The sequence below is a fragment of the Hyposmocoma kahamanoa genome, unplaced genomic scaffold, assembly GCF_003589595.1.
Source record: "Hyposmocoma kahamanoa isolate Upper Pololo Valley unplaced genomic scaffold, ASM358959v1 65, whole genome shotgun sequence".
Lineage (NCBI taxonomy): Eukaryota > Metazoa > Arthropoda > Insecta > Lepidoptera > Cosmopterigidae > Hyposmocoma > Hyposmocoma kahamanoa.
The window spans coordinates 6,565,753-6,586,721 of NW_020653853.1; the positions used below are offsets into that span (position 1 = coordinate 6,565,753).

The window sequence follows — 20,969 nt, forward strand, 5'->3', positions numbered from 1 at the left end:
TTCAAAATGTGATTGACCATCAAGTGTAATGCCAAGATTTTTTGCCTCTGTTACTCGAGTCACATCACTACCAGCCATCTCGATTTGTGGATCTCTGTCTACGATGTTGCCTATTTGGTTTTTACTAATAAATACTATAAACTTGGACTTCATCGGGTTTAGAATTAGTGCATTCCGAGCAGACCACTCAGCAACTCTCTCAAGGTCATCGTTCCTACGTGTCTGAGCTTCGTATAAATTATTATTCACTCATATACACAATTGAATGGCATCTGCGTAACAATGGTACCTACAATGCTTTATAACTCTAGGCAAATCAGCATTGTAAATGACGAACAGTAGTGACCACCGGAGACCACACTGGAGCCGTCACTTATAGACAATTTGACTGCCTGTGAACGAGCGCCAAAGTAACTCTCAAACCATTGTATTGCAGGACCATTCAAGCCGTAATAGGTCAATTTTGCAAGAAGTAGAAACATATTGATACTGTCGAAAGCACGGGAGTAATCTAGCAGCGTCAATATAGTACCAAGAGTTGCTTTGGCAACTCCACGACGATTAGTCAAAATAATCACTGATTGCTTAATCGCGGCTCTATTTCACTGATTTGACTTGTACGAGACTTGTATAATCTTTTTGCTAGTTTGTTACGTTAAGCGGGTTATCCTTTACACTTAGAGACGTGTTTTGCTTGGCCACATGTATTGCTCTCTCAATAGTTTAGTTTCCTAAACAAAACTTCTTTATTTTCGGCACGAGGTTGAAGGTAAAAGATGGTTAAAACCTACGCTCATAAATTAAGCGCCTGCCGTGTTTTGCTAACTTGAGACCACATTTATCCTTATAGTTAGCTTCACGCTATACACTCTAAACGTACTTGCGCACGTGCGCTTCAACTAATCTGGAATTGTATTTTCTTTGTTAACTTATAATAAATAAAATCGGTTTTTATTGCCTCCACCATAAATAAAACAATAAGTACAAAACTATAAAAGCAACTACACTTAAGCCCTTCATGGACAGTACTGAAATAATACCGCACACCAAAAGTCACTTCTTTTCTTTATGCCATAGTGACCATATTGATTCAACATAATTATTACGCTTTATCACTGACGGCTGATCCCGTCACATTCATAGCAGCGCTGTAGAATTTCTTGCAAATGATTCTTGTGGATAAATAAGTACGGCTATGACAGTAGTACAGTAATTTCATTTAATTTATTTCAGCAAAAAAGTCAAAATCTATACATTATCAGTACAGAGTACTAAAAAAACCGACCTCAAAAGTACGTGGAATTACGTCTATTTGCTAAGTTTCATTGAAATATCCCCTAGTTCGCCACTATACAGGACTTGATACTGGAGATAATAAACTATATCGAGGGAAAAACGCCTTTAATTGATGAAATAGCAAAATCAACTAAATAATTGCTCCTAAATTAAAGTTAGGCGCTATTTATAAAAATGAATCTTCATGCGTGAACAGCCACCCTTTGAGGTGGATGATTTCCTTCAAAATGAAATGGGGCCACTATGGAAGTACCCCCTTTCCAACAAAAAAAAAAATCATGAAAATCGGTTCACAAATACCGGAGTTATCGCGTAACATACATACAAAAAAAAAAAGAAAAAAAAACTCCTCCTTTTTGAAGTCGGTTAAAAATAGCGTACACCGTAAAATAGCAACCCTTGCAGTATATGAAGACAAATAGAAGTCATTATGTACTAACAATTCCAAAAGTAACAATTACTATTTAGATTATATTTAAGAAGTGATGAAGATTATTTATTTACCATTTGAATAATAAAATCACAGTTTGGAAAGTAGTAAAAGAGGTGATTTTGATTACCAATAGTACACTGCATGTATTGTTTACTTATTCATCAAATTTAAACGAAAATTAAGTAATTCGAAATGAAAAACCTAGACGCAGGAAAATACCTACCTAACTAACCTGATTTTAAGTGTGAAAAGACGTTTCATTATTATTTATTATAGAATAGGGTTTCTGCAGTACACATTATTGTTTTATTTAATTACTAAAAAACTATGTATTTAGAGAAAAAAATTGAGGGATTTTTTACTGTCAGAAAGTTCCAGCGCGAAAACAAACTATATAACCACAAAAGGCAGTCGCTGGCGACGCACTGACATGTACGGTCTCACATCACCTCATACAAACACGTCGGTATTTACCGTACTGTCTTGGTGTGCACATATATTTTATATGTGTGTGTAATGTCGACAAATGTATCTCTAATAAATCATTCAATTTTGTCAGTACGTTGTTGATACTTCTCTATGGAGAAGCAGTAGGAGGCAACTACAAAGAAAGCACTTGGAATACGCACGGTAAAGGCCGTAGCAGTTTTTATAAGATCCATACATCGAAACGGGATAGCCCGTACTGTCCATATTCGAACTTTTGATTTTGTCAATATTAGCGCCGTTACTATCCACGAAAGGGTTAAGTTAATATTAAAAAAAATACTGGAGGCAAAGGGCATCTCAGCTGGAGCTGCTCCTGGCCAGGACAGTCGCAGCGCTGGTTTTCAGTCATCCCCTTTTCTCTTAACTTAGTGCATTAGTCATGTATTAGTTAGGTTAAAAGCAGAATATTTTGCAAATGAAGCTACCTACTTACGCCGTGCCCCAATTTCTAAAATCGTTTCAAACTTTATGCAGAGAAAAAGGTAAACAAATACGAAGTATTTTTGTTTTTGTATATTTTGACTATCTTTCATTGTCTCGGAAGCGTTATATAAACATTTCTCGATGTGCCATTGGTCTTACAAATTTATTTCCCAATAAAGCCAGAGTTAATTTCGGCAACCCTTCGCAATAAATGGCGGGAACATCTGTGTCCTCAAACGTTAATTGAACACCGAGACCAGCACTGGACAATGCGAGCTACGGGCAGGAGGTGATGTTTCATGTCACACCGAAACGTGTAAACGGCTGCAATTTTCTATTTTATCTATTTATAAAATATAATAGTACGTGTATGGATAGCGTTCGAGGCCAGACGGCATAAAGACACGTAAGTGTTAGTAGTTGGCCGAAACTCGGGTGAAAGCAGGTGGTGTATTTAAAAAACTCGTACTCGTGGTATAATAAAGCCACATGTGATCTTGTCAAAAGTCATAAAAAGAATACGAAATACATGCAACTAATTCTGTGTTGTTAAGTTATCGACTAATTTTCGTTCGTAGAATGTTTAAGCCTATCTCATGAAAAGTTGTCGTTTTGCGGATGTGGCCTTATTACACCTCTGACCTTACTAGGAGTGCGAACTTATAGGCTGAGAAGTTTCATGTAAAGCCTTGTTTTGTTGAAGAAATAAAACTAACTGAAGTGGCTCTCTATGGACGTGTAAACTTTGAGTTTGGGTTCAGTAAACAGGGCTCTCAAAGTCCGACAACTAGGCTATCTCTCTGATGCATCAAGTATACAATCTCTCATCAAGTCGCCGGTATGCTCGTTTACCGCTGATGTGAATACAAGAGTCAATATTACAACCAGTTATCAACGTCAGTTTTGGGGTCAAGAAGTACCTTGTCTGCCGACTGTAGAACTGGGTCCAGTATGATGCGCATATTTAAATCGCATTTCATGAAATACTCATTGCAAAACTAGACATAATTTATAAAAGTGTTGCCAAATGTTCACAGTTGATTTAGATAATATTTAATTTCATGAAATTATCATATGGCCACATGTGACCGTAAGTCAAAGTGCTTTTATCACACAAAAGTCTTCAAAATAATACGAACAAATGGAAACAAATATATATTATATGTGTTAATAATACGCAATCGTGAAAAACATATTACTTTGCCACTCGAGTACTGGAATTATTATTATAAATTATAATTAAGAGTTGGTATATTCTCTACAAAGATAATAAGACTTAGAACCATTGACTTACAATTATATAGACGTCGGGTCCGCGCTAAAAAGTGTCTGCACTTGTAAGGCGCTAAAATCGTATACAGAGCGCCAAACTCCGCTTTAGTCTGCATTTGTTCGACGGACAGCGCGATACTGCGATGACATTACAATTTAAATTTCGAATAGGTTGACTTGGGACATTTTTTTCGTGGTTTTTGTATTAGACCCGTCGTCCATTTATTTGTAAGTCAATGCTTAGAATATGAAATATAGTGTTGGTAAGTAATTCAAAATTTATAATTCGTACCCTTCGTCAATAAAATTCAAAGTCACATGTGGTAACAAAAGCGCTTTTATCACATGAAAAATCATAAAAATAATACTAACTAGATGAAAAATACTACGTATATATATACAAAAGAAATTTTATAACTCTCCTATTTAAGCACAAAAAGTCAGATACTAAATTTGTGCGTAGAATTTTTTAACGTCTCTCTTGAAAAATTGTCACTTTGGAACCAAAAACAAAGATCTGCAACGAGCATAGGTAATATACAGAAATTTCTTAAGTCTGCTTACTCGTTCCGTAGCACATAATTCTTGGTTGGATATTAAATTCATGAACATTTTTCATTAATCAAGTTATGGGAATTGGTATTACATATGTCACTACTAACGAAAATCTATTATCAATTTGATATGTGGGGCCACATGTAATAAAATATGCAACAGTAGAATAATACATAAATAGAAAATTCGTTGCTCATTGTTCATTTGAGTTTATCATCGTTTCAAGTTCTATTTTCTGAACACTTCTATTCAATGGCTTTACCGTATGTGAGAAGTAACAATTTTGTGAAATCAGAAGGGAAAACTTACGTAGATGTCATATCTAAAGCGTTTGTTTATTGCGAATTGTTATTTGGTGTAAATCGATTCCCCATAATAACTGAAAAGCGAATTTTGGTGGCGTTACTCTACGTGTATTCTTTAACAATTAATGTTATCGTGTGCTACGCATCACTTAATACTCCAATTAGCAATAATATTTTTGTAACGATAAGAGCGTCAAGAGCGTCTCAATATGAAATTACAGCGGTTTTGAGTTTGTTCGTTTGGAAAAGATTTCAGTATTTCTACAAAGAAATAGAAAACTATGATAATGAAGTCGGGTGTCGGCCTAAATTCTTGAAGGGATCGGTAGCACAATCAGTTTCGTTCGGAATAATTACCGTAGTTTCTGCTTTTATTTTCCCACAATACCGAAGTAATTCGTCGCTTTATATACCCTTCCATGTCATCAGCGCGCTTGAGAATTTGTACTTTGGTCATGTTATAGATCTTATTACGACACGTATGCGACTTCTTAATTATTACTTGGAATGTTTAACATCAATTGCAAAAACGGACTCGAGTCCAAAAATAACCGAGTTTCTTTTTTTCGAAAATGTTTCACGACGGTTGTACTTTCCTGATATGTGTAAAATAATGGAACTATATCAGATAATTATTGCCGCCCATAAGTTTCTTGTGGATGCTATTAAGTGGCTGGTAAGTTATCACCGGGGATAATAAAAGACGCGTATGTAGCATTGGTAAAAGACGCGTATCTTCACGAGGTTAAAGAACAATGGCAAAATCATAGTTGAAAGAGTTCGTTGGTGTCTTCAAATGTCTTAATTACAAATTTGAATAAAATAAATAAATTATGTTTTTCAAATTATAATAGCAGCCTTTCTTAGTTTGGAAATAAAATCATATTCAAAAAAGTCTAATGACTAATTAGTATGTAACCGGACTGATATCTACAACTATCTGATTCGACCGATTTGTAATAAGCTAATAAAATATTAGGGGTTAAAGTATGAAATTGCCGTTTCGCACTGAAAAATTAAAACAATTTTTTTTAAGATTAAATATATTTGTTTAATCAAAGTTTTTTCCCTTGTTGTCTATACATTTCTGCCATGTAATCGGAAGGTCATTTAAACCTTTGCGATAGAAGTCTGGAGACCTGGACTCCACAGCTGTGTGAAGGGATTTTTGTACTGCTTCCTGGGAATTTTATTTCCATACAAAAAAAAATCAAATTGCGGGAAAAAATGGTAGTCGGTCGGGGCAAGGTCCGACGAATATGTAGGATGATGGATAATTTATATCTGCAGGTCTTGTAGTAGTAAAACTGTTTCTCAAGCAGTGTGAGGTGTTGCGTTATCATAGAGCAATAACGGTGAAGCTGTTTTGCTGCGAGTTCCGTCGTCATTATTCAAACGCCATATGTCATATTGTGGGTATGCTAACATTAAACCATGACGTTTCGTGGTAGTTTGATACGGATCGGCTTCCATCATTACCTTCAATTCAACGTTATTTACATTTGTGACTGGTCTTCCTCGTGGTTCTTTCTTCAAGTCGTAATTTGCCGTATTGCCGGCGTTTGCCGTATTTGCGTATGCCGTATCCTCTCCAAATACAGCATTGACAGTTTCTGCTACGTTAACTCCATGTGGAAATTCGTATTCGAAAATTAGGTACTCAGATTTTCGCTGTATCTGTCTTCACGTTAAAAGCTGAATGTAAAAACAATTGAAAGTCGAACAATCAAATATCATGTTTTTTAAGTTAAGCATGTTTTACTTTTCGTGTGAAAAACGTTTCACTCTGAAATCGGACACCATACAGGTTTAATTTTAATTTAAAGTGGCCAGTAAAATAAATCGGCAATTTCATATTTAAACCCCTATTATTAACTACTTCACACAGTTGTCAGCTCTAACACCATCCTGAACACAATTGCAAATAGACTCGCTGCCCGTACCGCGCTCATTGCGGCAAGGCTCATGTTATGCATAATTTGTAATCTTTTATGACATTCATGTTTTGAGTATGACATTTAAAGGTTTTGTTATTAATTTAATTTATTTTGAAATTTTAACATGTATTATTCATTATTTTTGGATTTATTGATTCGAGGTTTGTTTTGATTGTGATTTAAAAATTTTGAGTAGTAATTCTTGCATTGTTGCTAATGAAGCGGGACTTTTGTTGTCTGGAAATAAATGATTATTATTATTAAAAAATTAAAGTCGATAATTTTTTCTCCAAAATGCCACGAAAGAAAATAGTAAAACTGACAAAAAGTTCCCAAAATCAGGGATAGATGGCACATTTCACAAAAAAATATTTGTGTACCAGTGCAATAGTCTGTGGTATGTTATTAATTATCTCAGTTTTTTTTGTTATGGCTTAACTTCATGCCTTTTTACCATACCAGCATTCAAAATAATTTCCTCCGAACTTTCGTCACGTCACAAACTCACAGCACCATTCGGGTTCTCTTAACTCTGTTTATTTTGATACAATAATACACCGAATATATTTTATTCAATTACGTAACACATAACCTATATTATTATTATTATAACCTCCAAAACATCAAACCGGAATATCTTTAATTTCTGACTTCTCAGAATAGTAAACCCAAATCAAAATTGGTACAGGAATTTCAACTCTATATTACTATTTTCACATATTTTTCCTAAACAAAACAAAAATTTATGTGGAAGTTTCCCATTGTCCTTTACAGGTGAGGGTTGAAACGTTGTTACTTTGTTATTTCAATGGCTACGACTTTCACCATTTTCACAGTAACCGTTAATTTAAGTTATTTGCGGACTGATAACAATAGATTTCCAGTAAATCGGGCTAATTTGGTTGCCACGACGGCGACGTTTACGCGGATTTTGGCTAATAACTTTCCGAAATGGCAACTTCATAACGTATGCTAGTTACGCGTAATAGCACTATCCCCGACTTTATGTATCGCGGTATGTAAGGACAACGGCACATCAGACTACACATTTTTGTTCGAAAATCGCCTCCAGTGCAACGGAACAAAATACGTCAATGTATAGCTTGATATGCTGGCGTGTGTATCATTGTTTACGGGTGTAGAAGGACAATGCAATCAATGTTTTATTTTTAGAATCATAATATTAGACATATTTATCAGTTCTCACTATTGGTGTAATAAGGACATATCAGCAAAATGGTAACTTTTCAGGAGAGGGGTTAAACGATTCTACGAACGAAATTAGTCGATATTTTTTGACACTTAAATGGGACAGTTATAAAATTTCATGTATACGTAATTTGTTTGAACAACTTTCATGCGATAAAAGCACTTTTGACGTATGGTTACATGTGGCTTTACTACACCAATGGTACGGAATTGTCTTTAAAAAAAAACTAAGTTCCATCCTACACGCTTCACGATAGACACATTTTTGTAGCAGTGGAGCTCCTTGTGAAAGAGTTCGTCCGGGGTTGTACTGCCACCTTTCCTATTTCAGCCGCCAAGCAGTAATGTCATCATTACCGTATTCTGGTTTTGAAGGGTAAGGGTGCTGGTGAAATTACAGGCACATGGGACTTGTCAACTTATGTCTCAGGGTGACGGGCGCAGTGGCGGTGCCCCTCAAATCTTTGCGATTTAAAGCTCTGAGTGGCACTGCAATTGTTATAGCCAGACGTACGACTTTTTCGTCCCGTCACTTAATATCATAAATAAAACCGTAAATTGGCTGCACTCACTTAACATGTGAGTTAAGTTTAGTGGGAATTTTGTATCAACAAGGGTCATTTCGTTACCTGGAAATTTACAATTTTTTTTTTTTTTTTTTTTTTAATCTTTATTTATTTAGGAACTTTTATACAAAGTACATGACAGTTTCATCGTAACTTAACCTAAACTTTACAAATCCGGGTGGCGCTGCTGTAGAGCCGATTTAATGAATAATAGTATTTTTTTTGCCCGTTCCGTATGGGGGTTGCTTAACACACAATTAACAGCACCTACGGATAATCGGTTAATCTGCAGGTCTCTCATCAACGCCGCCCTCTGTTGCTCGTACCGGACACATTCCATTAACAGGTGATATGCATCCTCCACAACTCCGCATAGTTCACTAAATGGAAATTTACAATTTTTACTGCAAAAGTTACATTTTACAAGTTCTTTTTTAACCGACTTCAAAAAAGAGGAGGTTCTCAATTCGACTGAATGTTTCTTTTTTGTATATATGTTACGCGATAACTCCGGTATTTGTGAACCGATTGTCATGATTCTTTTTTTGTTGGAAATGGGGTACTTCCATAGTAGTCCCATTTCATTTTGAAGAAAATCCTCCACCTCTAGGGTGGCTGTTAACGCATGAAGATTCATTTCTATAAATAGCGCCTAACTTTAATTTAGAAGCAATTATTTTAATGGTTAATTTTGCTATTTCTCCAATTCAAGGCGTTTTTCTCTCAATATACTTTGAGTAGTGAGAACCGATTTTTATTATCTCCAGTGTCAAGCCCTGTATAGTGTCGAACTAGGGGATATTTCAATAAAACTTAGCAAATAGACGTAATTCCACGTACTTTTGAGGTTGGTTTTTTTAGTACTCTGTACTGAGATTATTTTAATTAAAGTTTAAATATAGATATCCTAAATCTTAAAAATAAAAAAAATGTAATTAGGCTCTAGAAAAATCGTGCCATAATTAACCATTGATTGATTTAATTTTGTTAGCGCCACCTCAGAGTTATTTATTAATGTGTAGAATGATAATGTGTATTAGTTCTTCTTCATCTTTTTATGAACATGGCAGGCTGTAGCAGAATATCAGCGGCGTTGTGAAACACTCCGTCATTGTGCTGAGCTACAGACCTTTTTATCTTACACCACTATTGTTACTAAACACAGTGTCGAGCTTATATTTCTTTTTACTTATTAATGTGTTGAATTATTGTTAATTATTAATATTATATTATTTAACTAGGGCACAGTCGTAAACTGTTTTGGAGTACACATAAGTAACCATCTGGCAACAATGCGATGAATCCTTTTATCGCGGTGTATAGTGTCTTATGGCTGTTACATTCAGTGAAAAAATGAATATACTAGCTTTCAAGTTTTCTAATTATGACAATTGTTATTTTTTCAGATTTTAACAAACGTAGTAACATCGTTTGTGTACTTCTTAATGTCATCGAATTATTTAATAATGTTGGCTATGGATACGTCAGTGAGTACGCTCCTTATTTTTATATAATACAGTTGAGGACAATTTTAGTAACCATAACAATAAGAACGGGAAGTGGGACTAATACTACAAATAAGTGCAGACTTTTACCTAAAAAAACTGTATGTATTATTCCATTATACAGTATGCTCCTTTAAAATGGTCAGTGGTTTTTTCATCATCCTGTATATGAAAGTTTTGAAGGAAAAGAAGGAATGATTTTGAAGTTGCATGAAATACCACGTCATGTATAAAAGAAAGTAATGAAAGATATTAATCGCGCAAGTTCTAATAATTGATTGCTTTTGTAGCTACGGATTGCATCCTAATTTTTTTTTTAAAAGACACATAAATACTTTGTGTTATTGAAAAACGGCTGAACAGCCAAACTGAAAACAGATTTTAATTAATAGTCGTAAGGTAAAATTTGTTTGCTATAAAAAAAACTATAGTTTTTGAAGCTTGATTTAATAGTTAGTCATATTAGTAAACGTTTATGTAGATTATTGAACGTTTTTATAGCCAATTTCATAATATTTTACACAAAAATTATGCCTTTTGTTAAATTATCCTGATTTCGGTGGATCAAATATGTCATTAACTGTTAAGAATTTACTTGCCTAATTAATGGAATCTACACACATCAAAAGTGTCTAGGGATCAAGTGAATATTTTTGAAATAAAAATTATTTAAGCAATATTTACCAAATCCAGTCTTCCAGGACGACTTCTTACTTTAATGCTTATGTTTTATTTAACCGCTTACCAATATATTTAATTAAAATAAACTAAAATTGATGTTTTTGCAAATTGTGGGAAAAAACTCAAATTAACGGCGTCAATTAAATGACAAAAAAATTGCGAAAATGATGATTTTGCTCATTGTTATTGTAAAGATAAGAAAATTAATAATCTGTATTTCCACCATTAACACGAATCACACAATTACAGCGATTTGGCATGCTTAAGATGAGTTCATCAAAATCACTTTATTTATTTATTTATTTATTTATTTATTTACATTGTAAACTTACAGCTAAATAGCCAACACGCTTACAAGTCAAAAATACAAAGTCAATAAAAATTAGGTTAAATCAAAAATAAAAAATTAAATCAAAAATAAAATTAAAAATTAAATTAATGTTCTAAAAATTTACAAAATTCTCTATAAATAAAAGCAAAGCTATCAGCGAATAAATCGATATGGTCATATTGAGTGAGCAAGTCTCCGATCAGGCGTATTGCGCGAACGGTAGGCGCGTTCGAAGCGTGTACCGTGCGAGTGACGGGCTTGTGTAAAAGCCGCGGCCTACGGCGCGGCGCCACTGCACCCTCATCACCCCAAGGCACACGCACAGGTACCAGCAAGTCTACCTTGGACATAATGCTATTATCCACCTTATGATGAAACGCAGCAATGTAGTGAGCCAGTAGAAGCATCTTACGCCTACGAGATAAAGTGTCTAATCCCACCATGCCCGCAACGAAGTATGATGGATACAGGTATGGGTAATACCCGTACTGCCGTCTATAGAGCCATCGTGCATATTTACGCTGAACACGTTCAACCATAATAGAGTATTTGGCTTCATGAGGATCCCAAACTATTGCTGCATATTCCAGTTTGCTGCGTACGTGGGCGTTATATAACACCTTCGCCACAGCCACGTCATTGAACTCATAGGAGGTCCGTAAAATAAAGCCTAAAATACTATTCGCCTTTTTGCAGGTTGTTGTCACATGTAAATGAAAGTCCAATCTACTATCTAATGTTACTCCTAAGTCACAAATGTCAAAAACTCTATCTATACAGGCGTCAAATAATTTATACTGAGTCAATCTTGGGCAGTGCTTGCGGGTGTAAGTAATAACTTTACATTTCGTATTATTAAAAGGCATACGATTTGCTAAACTCCACTCCGACACCGCATCAATATCCGCTTGCAAGGCAGTTGTATCTGCAATATCATTCACGCCTAAGAACAGCTTGAGATCATCCGCAAAAAGAAGACATCGAGCAGTACCTATAACCTGAGGTAAATCGTTTATCATTAGCAAAAATAGAGTCGGACCCAGAGTACTCCCTTGACTCAAGCCAGATCTTGTGTAATACTCTGCTGAAGCAAATCCCTGCACTTTTACGAACTGGCGCCTATTGTCTAAGTAATCGGCAAAAAACCGCAAGAGCTTAGGTGTACAGCCCAATGACGCTAATTTCCTCAACAGTATGTCATTGTCCACTAGGTCAAACGCCTTTTTAGAATCAAAGTATGCAGCGTCCACCTGACGTCCGGCATCCATTTCTGCCGATGCATAATCCAACAACCCTACTAGATTAGTTGTAGTTGATCGAGCTCTACGAAAGCCGTGTTGGCTGTTGTGCAACAAACTATCTATTTGCATACTGAATTGATTGTTAAGGATTGACTCAAATATTTTTGCAAAAACTGAAAGTACTGCAATAGGCCTGTATTGCGTTATATCACCTTTAGCATCTCCTTTCGGGACTGGTGTTACACATGATAACTTCCAGCAGTGCGGATATTTAGTAGAGTTAAGACAGAGGTTATAGATAAAAAGCAGTGGTGCCCGAATTGCTGACATACAATCCTTCGCGAGAAACACTGGTACACCATCAGGACCCACCACAGATTTAGCTTTTAGACGCTTAATAGCAAATTTAAAATCGGACTCGCTCACACCCAGGATAGCTATGTCCCTAGCATCTGCTAATGAATGGGCAGTTCGAGCGGCGTCCTCAAAATCCAGGCGTGGCGGGTCAGATTGGAAAACTGAGCTGAAATATTGCGCGAAAGCGTCAGCTGCAGCCTGACCGGACACTTCCTCACCGTCGTAGGAATATACATCAACTCCTTGCCTATCTTTTCTTTTATCTTTAACGTATCCCCAGAATCTGGCTGGTTCATTAAATATATTTTTTTGCAAACTACTTATATGTTGTCGATATGCGTCATTAATTAGTTTTTTAACGTGCCACCTATAGAATTTGAACATTTCTTTGTTATATTCCTTTCCCTCAGCCTTATATTTTTTAAGATGATAATGCTTGTATTTTAAGTAGCGTATAATTTCACCAGAATACCATTTTGGATACACGAAACGATTAGCACGTTGGTTAATCATTCGAAAAGGTACAAAACTATTAAAACACTCGTATATCTTCGAATAGAAGAACTCAACAGCCCCATCAACGTGGCATAGTTCAAACATGTCGGCCCAGTCGATTTCACCTAAAGCCGCGTATAACGCCTGATAGTCAGCTTTACGCCAATTCCAATCGAGACACATACCCTGTTGTTTCCGGGTACGAGGGCAAGAAGATGGCGGAGGCCTAGCAGCACGCTGCAGTCTTATAGTCAGATCCAGCGCGGGATGATATTCATCTATCGGCACTAGGGGGTCGCAAGCAACTGACCTGATCAGAGGCAAGATCACTCAACATTAAGTCTAATTTTCCGCCATAACTATTAAGCACTGAATTATGATCTTGCAACTTACAAAATTCGCAGAAGAAATCAAATTGTGTTTTAACATTATTGGAAAATGAATTTAAATTAAAGTCACCTAAAACTAAAGCATCAAAGTCAGGATATGAACAAATTACATTTTCTATACATGTTAATGTGTTCAGATAATGGTCATCATTACAACTTGGAGGCAAATACACGCAAATACACACTTTGAGGAATGGCCGCCCATGCGTTTTGTAACAAGTCAAAATATTGTTGTAGAGTATGTACGGTATGCATACTCGGCACAGCTCTTCTTTGAAGCATATCCCATGCGTGCTCAATTGGATTGAGGTCTGGCGATTGAGCAGGCCACGGCAGAACGTTGATACGAGCTTCGGCAAGAATGCGTGTTACGACTCCGTGTGTGGACGTGCGTTGTCATGCATTAGTTGAAATGAATCACCCAACTGGCCTCGCAAAGGGATGATAACATCTGAAACAATCCTCTCTGCGTAAACTTTAGCATTGAGATTACCCCTGATCCAAATGAGATCGGTTCTTCCGCCGATCCAAATACCGGCCCATATCATTATTGTTCCCCCACCATACGGATGAACTTCCTGACAATATCTCAAACGTTCATGACGTCCAGATGTTCTCCAAACTCGAGTACGTCTTGTATCCGGTCTCATACCGAAGCGGGATTCATCCGAAAAGCACACATAGCGCCAGTCTTCTTCCTCCCAGTTTCTGTGTTCGCGAGCCCATCGTAAACGGGTCCTGCGATTGCAGGGTGCAATAGGTGGAACTCTGAGCGGCCTTCGGGATCGCAGACCCACTTCACGTAAACGATTTCGGATTGTTTGATCGCTTATTAGCAAGCCTGAGGAGCTGTGGAGCCTCGTAACCAACATCATGGCGGTCATGGTACGATTCCGTCGAGCAGTATATTGGATATACCGGTCCTGTCTGCGAGTCGTGATGCGAGATCGTCCTCCATGTCGCTCGGCCACGCTGCCCGTCATGCGATAGCGCGTCCAGAGGCGACTTATGACGCTCTGTGTAGTGTTAAGAGTGAAAGCCACAGCACGTTGCCTGGAACCAGCTTCCAACATTCCGACGGCTCGCATCATCACTTCTCGGGTTAAATGATGTCGTCTCTCCATAATAATGTAAATTGTTTCGGTTCCGATGCAGATATTGTAATGATTTTGTCAAAACGCTATAACTCATTTTTATACAAAACCACATTGACAATCGATTTTCTTCTTATTATCGAATTTTAAACAATATTCCTTATTTAAATGTTAAAACTCACTAAAAAGTATCAATAGCGATACAAAAAAGTTAATATAATTAACCCTAATGGCAGCAATACTCTTAAACGTACTTGATCCCTAGACACTTTTGATGTGTGTATATAAGTTTGGTTTTTTTTCCTGCTCGTTCAGTGTTTTTCCTAAAATTAAGAAAAAAAAACATTCGACCACCGAAGTCAGACAGAGTACTTAGTCCTTCTAGGAGAAATGCCCCTAACATAATTATTAAGTGTGAAACTAAACAATATATCAAATAAAAATAATCTATGGACTGACTTATATTATTTTGGTGAAAATTTGTTCCTAAACTGCCTCTGTGGCCGAACGGATGCCATGCAGGACTGCCACGCAGAGGTCCCAGGTTCGATTCCGAGCCGGGAGAAATATTTGTATGGCCTGCATTTATTTCTTTCGTGAGTTTGGGTGTAATTTGTGGTTGTCTATGTGTGTGTCCATAGCACCTGCGAGACAGGGTTTCCCTAGTGCGGGGCTATGTTGAGTGTATGCGTTATTTATTATTTACAAAAAAAAATCCGTAGCACATGTTCATCGAACTTTAACCCCCTCGAACTTATTTCTAATTGAATGTAATTTTGATCTGTTTATACAGGACCTATACGAAACCGGGAGTCACATAGGTGTGGTAACAATGAGCTACGTGCCGTTGTTTGTACCTTGCATGAGCAGCGATAGACTGCGGGAAGAAGTCTGCCGTTTCAGGGAGCTACTATCAAGCAGTCTTTATGAAAACAAATTAGGTATATTAATAGATTTTTAATGGTGTTCAAATCTGCAAAGATCAGAAAGTTTTTATTATATAATAAGTTGAAATATACAGGTACGGTAGATAAAAGCTTAAGTACTAGAAAGTAAAAATAGGATTAAATAAATTATATGAATAAAATTGTGTCCCCGCGGCAAGGTGCTCTAGGCTGGTAGCGTTGCCCCTTTCTATGGCTATGCTAATGCGTTGGGCAAGGTAGTTACCGGCCCTTGGGTTTCCCAGACAGTCTATTAATTAAGGTCAGAAACTACAATGGAAATTGGTAACCGCCCCCTATAGACCTTTGCATTACCAAGGAAGTCCTTCGTGCTGCAAATGCATTGATGGCTGTGAGACATAAGATTTTATGTCTGCTGTGCCTGTGTTTGTATTGTTTCTCTTTAATCGTTGCATTGTTTCCTTGCCGTAGGATAAAGGGCGGTGGTGCCTTAAATCGAGCCATTACCGCCGACTTAGTGTAAGCGACAAAAAACAAATTTTACAAGAGAGGATTTTCTTTAAATATTTCTACATATTATAAATGTGATATTAAATTGAATTTTAATATATAATAATAAGTTTCATAACCGATTGTGTGATAGTAATTTTTTTATAACAATGGGTACTACGCCTTTTTGGCGTTTACAATATTTTTGCTATCTCTATCATAGATGTTTGAGGCTTTCAGGCGTTTAAGGATTAAAAATATGGAAAAAGGTGCAACACGTTTTTGCCACTTTGTTTATCGAAAAAGTGATGTACTATCATCGGTTGCGATAACGTTATGAGTTTTTACAACAGTTGAGCTAACGATAAACTAAGCTTTTGCTATAATTGTTATTTGATGAAATTTTCGTGGGAAATGTCGACGCGTCCTTGTCCGTTAGAGTTTAAAATATCATTTGCAATAAAAAAGGCTGTTAAGGTACCGATGTCGCTTACGATAAGTAAGCGGTCATGACTTCATATGATGTTGGGCGAAATGCAACGATCGAGGTCCGAATACATACTGTATTTTTAAATTTAAAAAAAATCCTTATGTACTAATCCACAATAGATACTGTATGGCACGTGGATATCGAATGTTTACAATTAGGTTAGATTGCGGTTTTTTATTATATTCCTTAAATGGTATACAATATCTACATGTTTCTTTTCACGTTATGCTTCGGTATGTGTTGTCTATCAACTATCTCTATATCTACTAAACTAATGAGTTAAATTCTGAACGAACAACATGTGCATTGAATCAATTCAATATTCAATAAACACTTTATTGTAATTACAACATAATAATAGACAAATATTCGTGAAATCTACACATAAATATTGTATGTGCAGGAATTGAGCAACGACTTAAGATGCATTAGATTGCGAACTTCTTTTTTTTCGTAGCACTCTTGACAGAGCGGTTGTGGTCACCACGGAGCATGTTTGTTGGGGGCTGATGTCGCTCGTTTCACGATATCTCGCCATATCTCTCTGTTAGTAGACTCCCTCATGCAAAAGACCACCCACTGCAAACTTTATTTGGTCGGCCCATCGCGTGAGTGACCTTCGACGCAGTCTAGATCCCTCTACTATGTCTTACACGACAAGACGCTCTATGGAGTCAAAGTTCCATCTTGAGACTTGTCTGAAGAACTTCAGGATGCGACTTTGTACCACAGTAGACAGACGTTGCTTGGATACGAACTACACGACACAAATTATTTATATGTGAAATTTCAGAAATTATCGACAAATTTCGTTCTTAGAATCCTTCAACTTCTCTCCTGAATAATTGTCATTTTGCAGATGTGGCCTCATTACACAAGGGTGGTGCAATGTTTACTGGCTTTTGGTCTGTTGCCTTCTTTATGTAAATGTTTAAATTTACAAGCGTAATATTTTTCTTTTCAGATCGCTCAAGTCGCAACACTACGCGCACGTTACTAGCTCTGACGGAAACTCGCAACCTATCTTTCTCGATTTTTAGAGTTCTAAATATCTCTGTCTCGCTCCCATTCTCATTTATGGGATTGATTGTTACATATCTCATAATTTTGTTGCAATTTAAAAAAGTTTTATATTCCTAAATATTGTTAAGGTCACTTAATTTGAGAACGCGGCACACCTGTCCATAATAGTTGCACTGTCACTGCACCCGTCACCCTCAGATATAAGTTGATAAGTTCCATGTGCCTAGTATTTCTCCAGTTCCCTTACCCTTTAAAACGGAAAGGCAGTAATGATCACATTACTGCTGGATAACAGAAATAAGTAAGCTGACAGTACTTCCCTGGAAGAACTATTTCACAATGAGCTCTGGGCTAACGAACCGCGTGATTCAGACATCTGATTGGTCTTGCGTAGCTAAGGATTTCAATAACTCTGATAAAACAATGATCGATATCGATAAAATCTAAACTTGTAATGTATATTACACAATTTACGTCACTTATTACATTTCAAATACACCTGGGGATCATGCTTACATCATACAAATTCGTGGAAAAACATTACAATTACCATCTGAAATATGTTAGTGTTATAGTACTTTATCCTGTATTTAATAATTTGGAAATTAGAGTCAAAGTTAATAGATGTTCATAAAAATGAACGAAAGCAATGCTTCACGGCGTATCCAAATATTTGGTATATTTATTGGTAGAAAGATCGAACACTAAGACAAATTCCTTCGATCCGGTTGGATTCGAACCAGTGCCTTCAAGTATGTCGTCCCAGACGCTTTCACAACTGAGCTACGGAACGAATCAGCAGACCTTATGAATTTTTCGATGTGTTTGTTGCAGATCTTTGTTTTTGGTTTTTAACTACTTTTTTGCCGAAGCACCATATGTGATAAATCTGTCTCTTCACTCAACCAGGTACCTACACAGCTACCAGCTAATAATAATTGTAATTTTAATTTATTTGAAAACTTTTTTCCATTATTAACAATATCGTACTGCTATTACACAGTGTTATAACTCAAAATATGTGAAATTCAAGATATAACCATTATTGAATGTAAAATTTGTTTCTTTACACGTCAATAAAACTGTCTTTAGAATATTGTAAGAAACAACTAAAAGACATCTACGTGACCCAAAATGAGACACGCTTTATGTGAGCTAGTTCTGGCCAAAATAGTACTTATTCAAAAATATAATATTATTTTTTCTCTTTTATTTTGAAATATATTTGGCAAGTAGGAAATTGTTTGTAATAAATTATAACCTATACATGCATTTTAATTATCTTGCACGGGAAACGAGTAAATCGTTTTTCGTCGATTCTGAGAAAATACAATTTTTGAGTTAATACACTATTATCTTAACAGTTTTAAAACTTAAGTCAATATTGTAAGTAATAAGTGGCACATAAATATACTTATATTGATTTGCATGTGTTATATTGATTTGAATACAACTTAATATGGTTAGAATAATTGTCTTTGAAGTTAAACTTGTTTGTTCTAGCACGTGGAAATACTTGGATTAAATAGTAATCAAATAAATAATGTTCTTTTATTATCGAAAATAAACAGCAATCAGTAGATAGTCCATCTGATAGTAAACAATTATATCCACCTACAGACATCTGTTATGTTATAGTGCAATGTCTAGTTACTAATATTTTTTTCCAAAAAATCCAAACAAAAAATGTTTTATTCAGAATCTTAATGATTACATATTATGTGGTTCGAGACTCCCTTTTAAGTACGTACAATAAACTTGCGTTGGCGATTTCCGCTTTTCCTTATGCTACAGTAACTATGTAAATTGAGGTTCGTATTAAAAACACATAGTAAAAAGACAGTGAAAAGATTACAACATATTGAATGATTTCCTAAGCATAGAGAGTATGTGGTTGTGTTTTGCGTGGTATGTTTGAGTTATTTAATTTTCAAGTTATTGTACTGACTATAAGTAATGGCCGAGTGGGTTTAGTTTTATTTTTTGTGTTTCATTGTAGGCTGTAAGTGTGTTCTATGTCTGTTAAGAGATATTATTAGAAATAAAATTAAATAACAGTGTCTCAAAAAGTTACAGTTGGTGTTTAGTTGTTTTGCCGTGCAAATTAAAAAAGATAATTTAAAACTCCGTTTATTTATTATCTACGATCCCACAAAATGGTTGTTGGTTGATTCTTATTCATAGGTAGGACTATGAATAAGAATCAACCAATAAAAATGACGCACTCTACGTTTTATCGAAAAATCATTAATGCGCATTAAAAATAATCAACCAAATTAATTACATGAAATGATTTTTAATTCCTGACCTACGGCGGCTTCCGGCCCGTGACCCCTTTCGCGGTCCGCGCTGTGGAAACCGTTGATTGGTAAATTCAAAAGCGGCCTAGTTCTTGACACATACTCGAACCCGGACTCGGTGTCGCGAGCTCGTACAAATCGGCGCATTTGACATCACGGGCTATGGGAACGCACCCTTATGTATAACAAGTGGAAGGCTGTTATGTTGTCCCCAATGGGCGTGAAGTGTATATGTATATATGTAAATATCTGACCCATATTGGTTGTACTTGTCTTTTGAAGTCCTTATAGGGGCCACCTATTATTTATTGGGTTGAGGCAATGGCAAATATTTTGCTCTTAAAAATGTGTGTGTGTGCGTATGTACACACTGAATGGTGTGGAACATTTTAGTGGAAGATTGCTCGTTCTTAACAAATGTCGGCACTGCCAACTGAGGCGGCCAGTGGAAAACATTGCAAAACTCTTTAAACAACGCTGTACAATGACACTATTTTAGTATCTAAATAGCGTATATTTGTTTTTTCAAACAAACCAACGTTTCGGACCTTTTACAGATCCCATGGTCGCAGCTGACTGGATGTTGGCAACTGCCTGGAGCAGTGGCTTGCTGACATTATAATTGTTTACTCGCTCATTAACATTGGTCACCCGAGACCATGTGACTTGTAAAAGGCCCGAAACGTTGGTTTCTTTGAAAAAACAAATATACGCGAAGCACGCACGGTAAGCTAAAAGACGTCGGTTCGAATCCGACCGGATCGAAGGAATTTTTTGTGAGTGTTCGATCTTTGTATTAATAATTATAACAAAATATTCGCGATTCAAATTCGAAAAAATAGTTTCATTACAATCGCGAAAAGCTAAGAACTCAAAAAGCTGTATAATCTATTGTAAAAAACACACAAAATAAACGAGTAAACTCGAAAGTTGCCCACAATTAAGTCCTCTGTGAAAACAGAGGGGTCACATACATTTAGGGTTGTAACTTTTTGCGTATTTGCTTACAAATTTAAATTACGAACTCTAGCGTTTTGCAATTTTTTATCACTATACCTAAAACCTAGAATATTTCATATGCAAAGGCCTTATGTGATCACTCAGCGCACACACACATAACGCCTACACATAAACTCTAATACTTTCCTGATATCCCTTCATAAAAAAAAATTACACCGTTTAGT

General features: G+C 36.2%; 1 protein-coding gene across 1 annotated transcript in view; it reads right to left on the reverse strand.

Annotated features, from left to right (window-relative positions):
• LOC113231510 overlaps positions 1-13,278 on the reverse strand; it is a 155,863-nt gene extending 142,585 nt beyond the window's left edge. Inside the window, exon 1 of the mRNA XM_026465834.1 lies at positions 11,245-13,278. Coding sequence (XP_026321619.1) covers positions 11,245-13,278 — 2,034 coding nt within the window. The remainder of the gene's footprint in view (positions 1-11,244) is intronic.
• Positions 13,279-20,969: the final 7,691 nt, after the last annotated feature.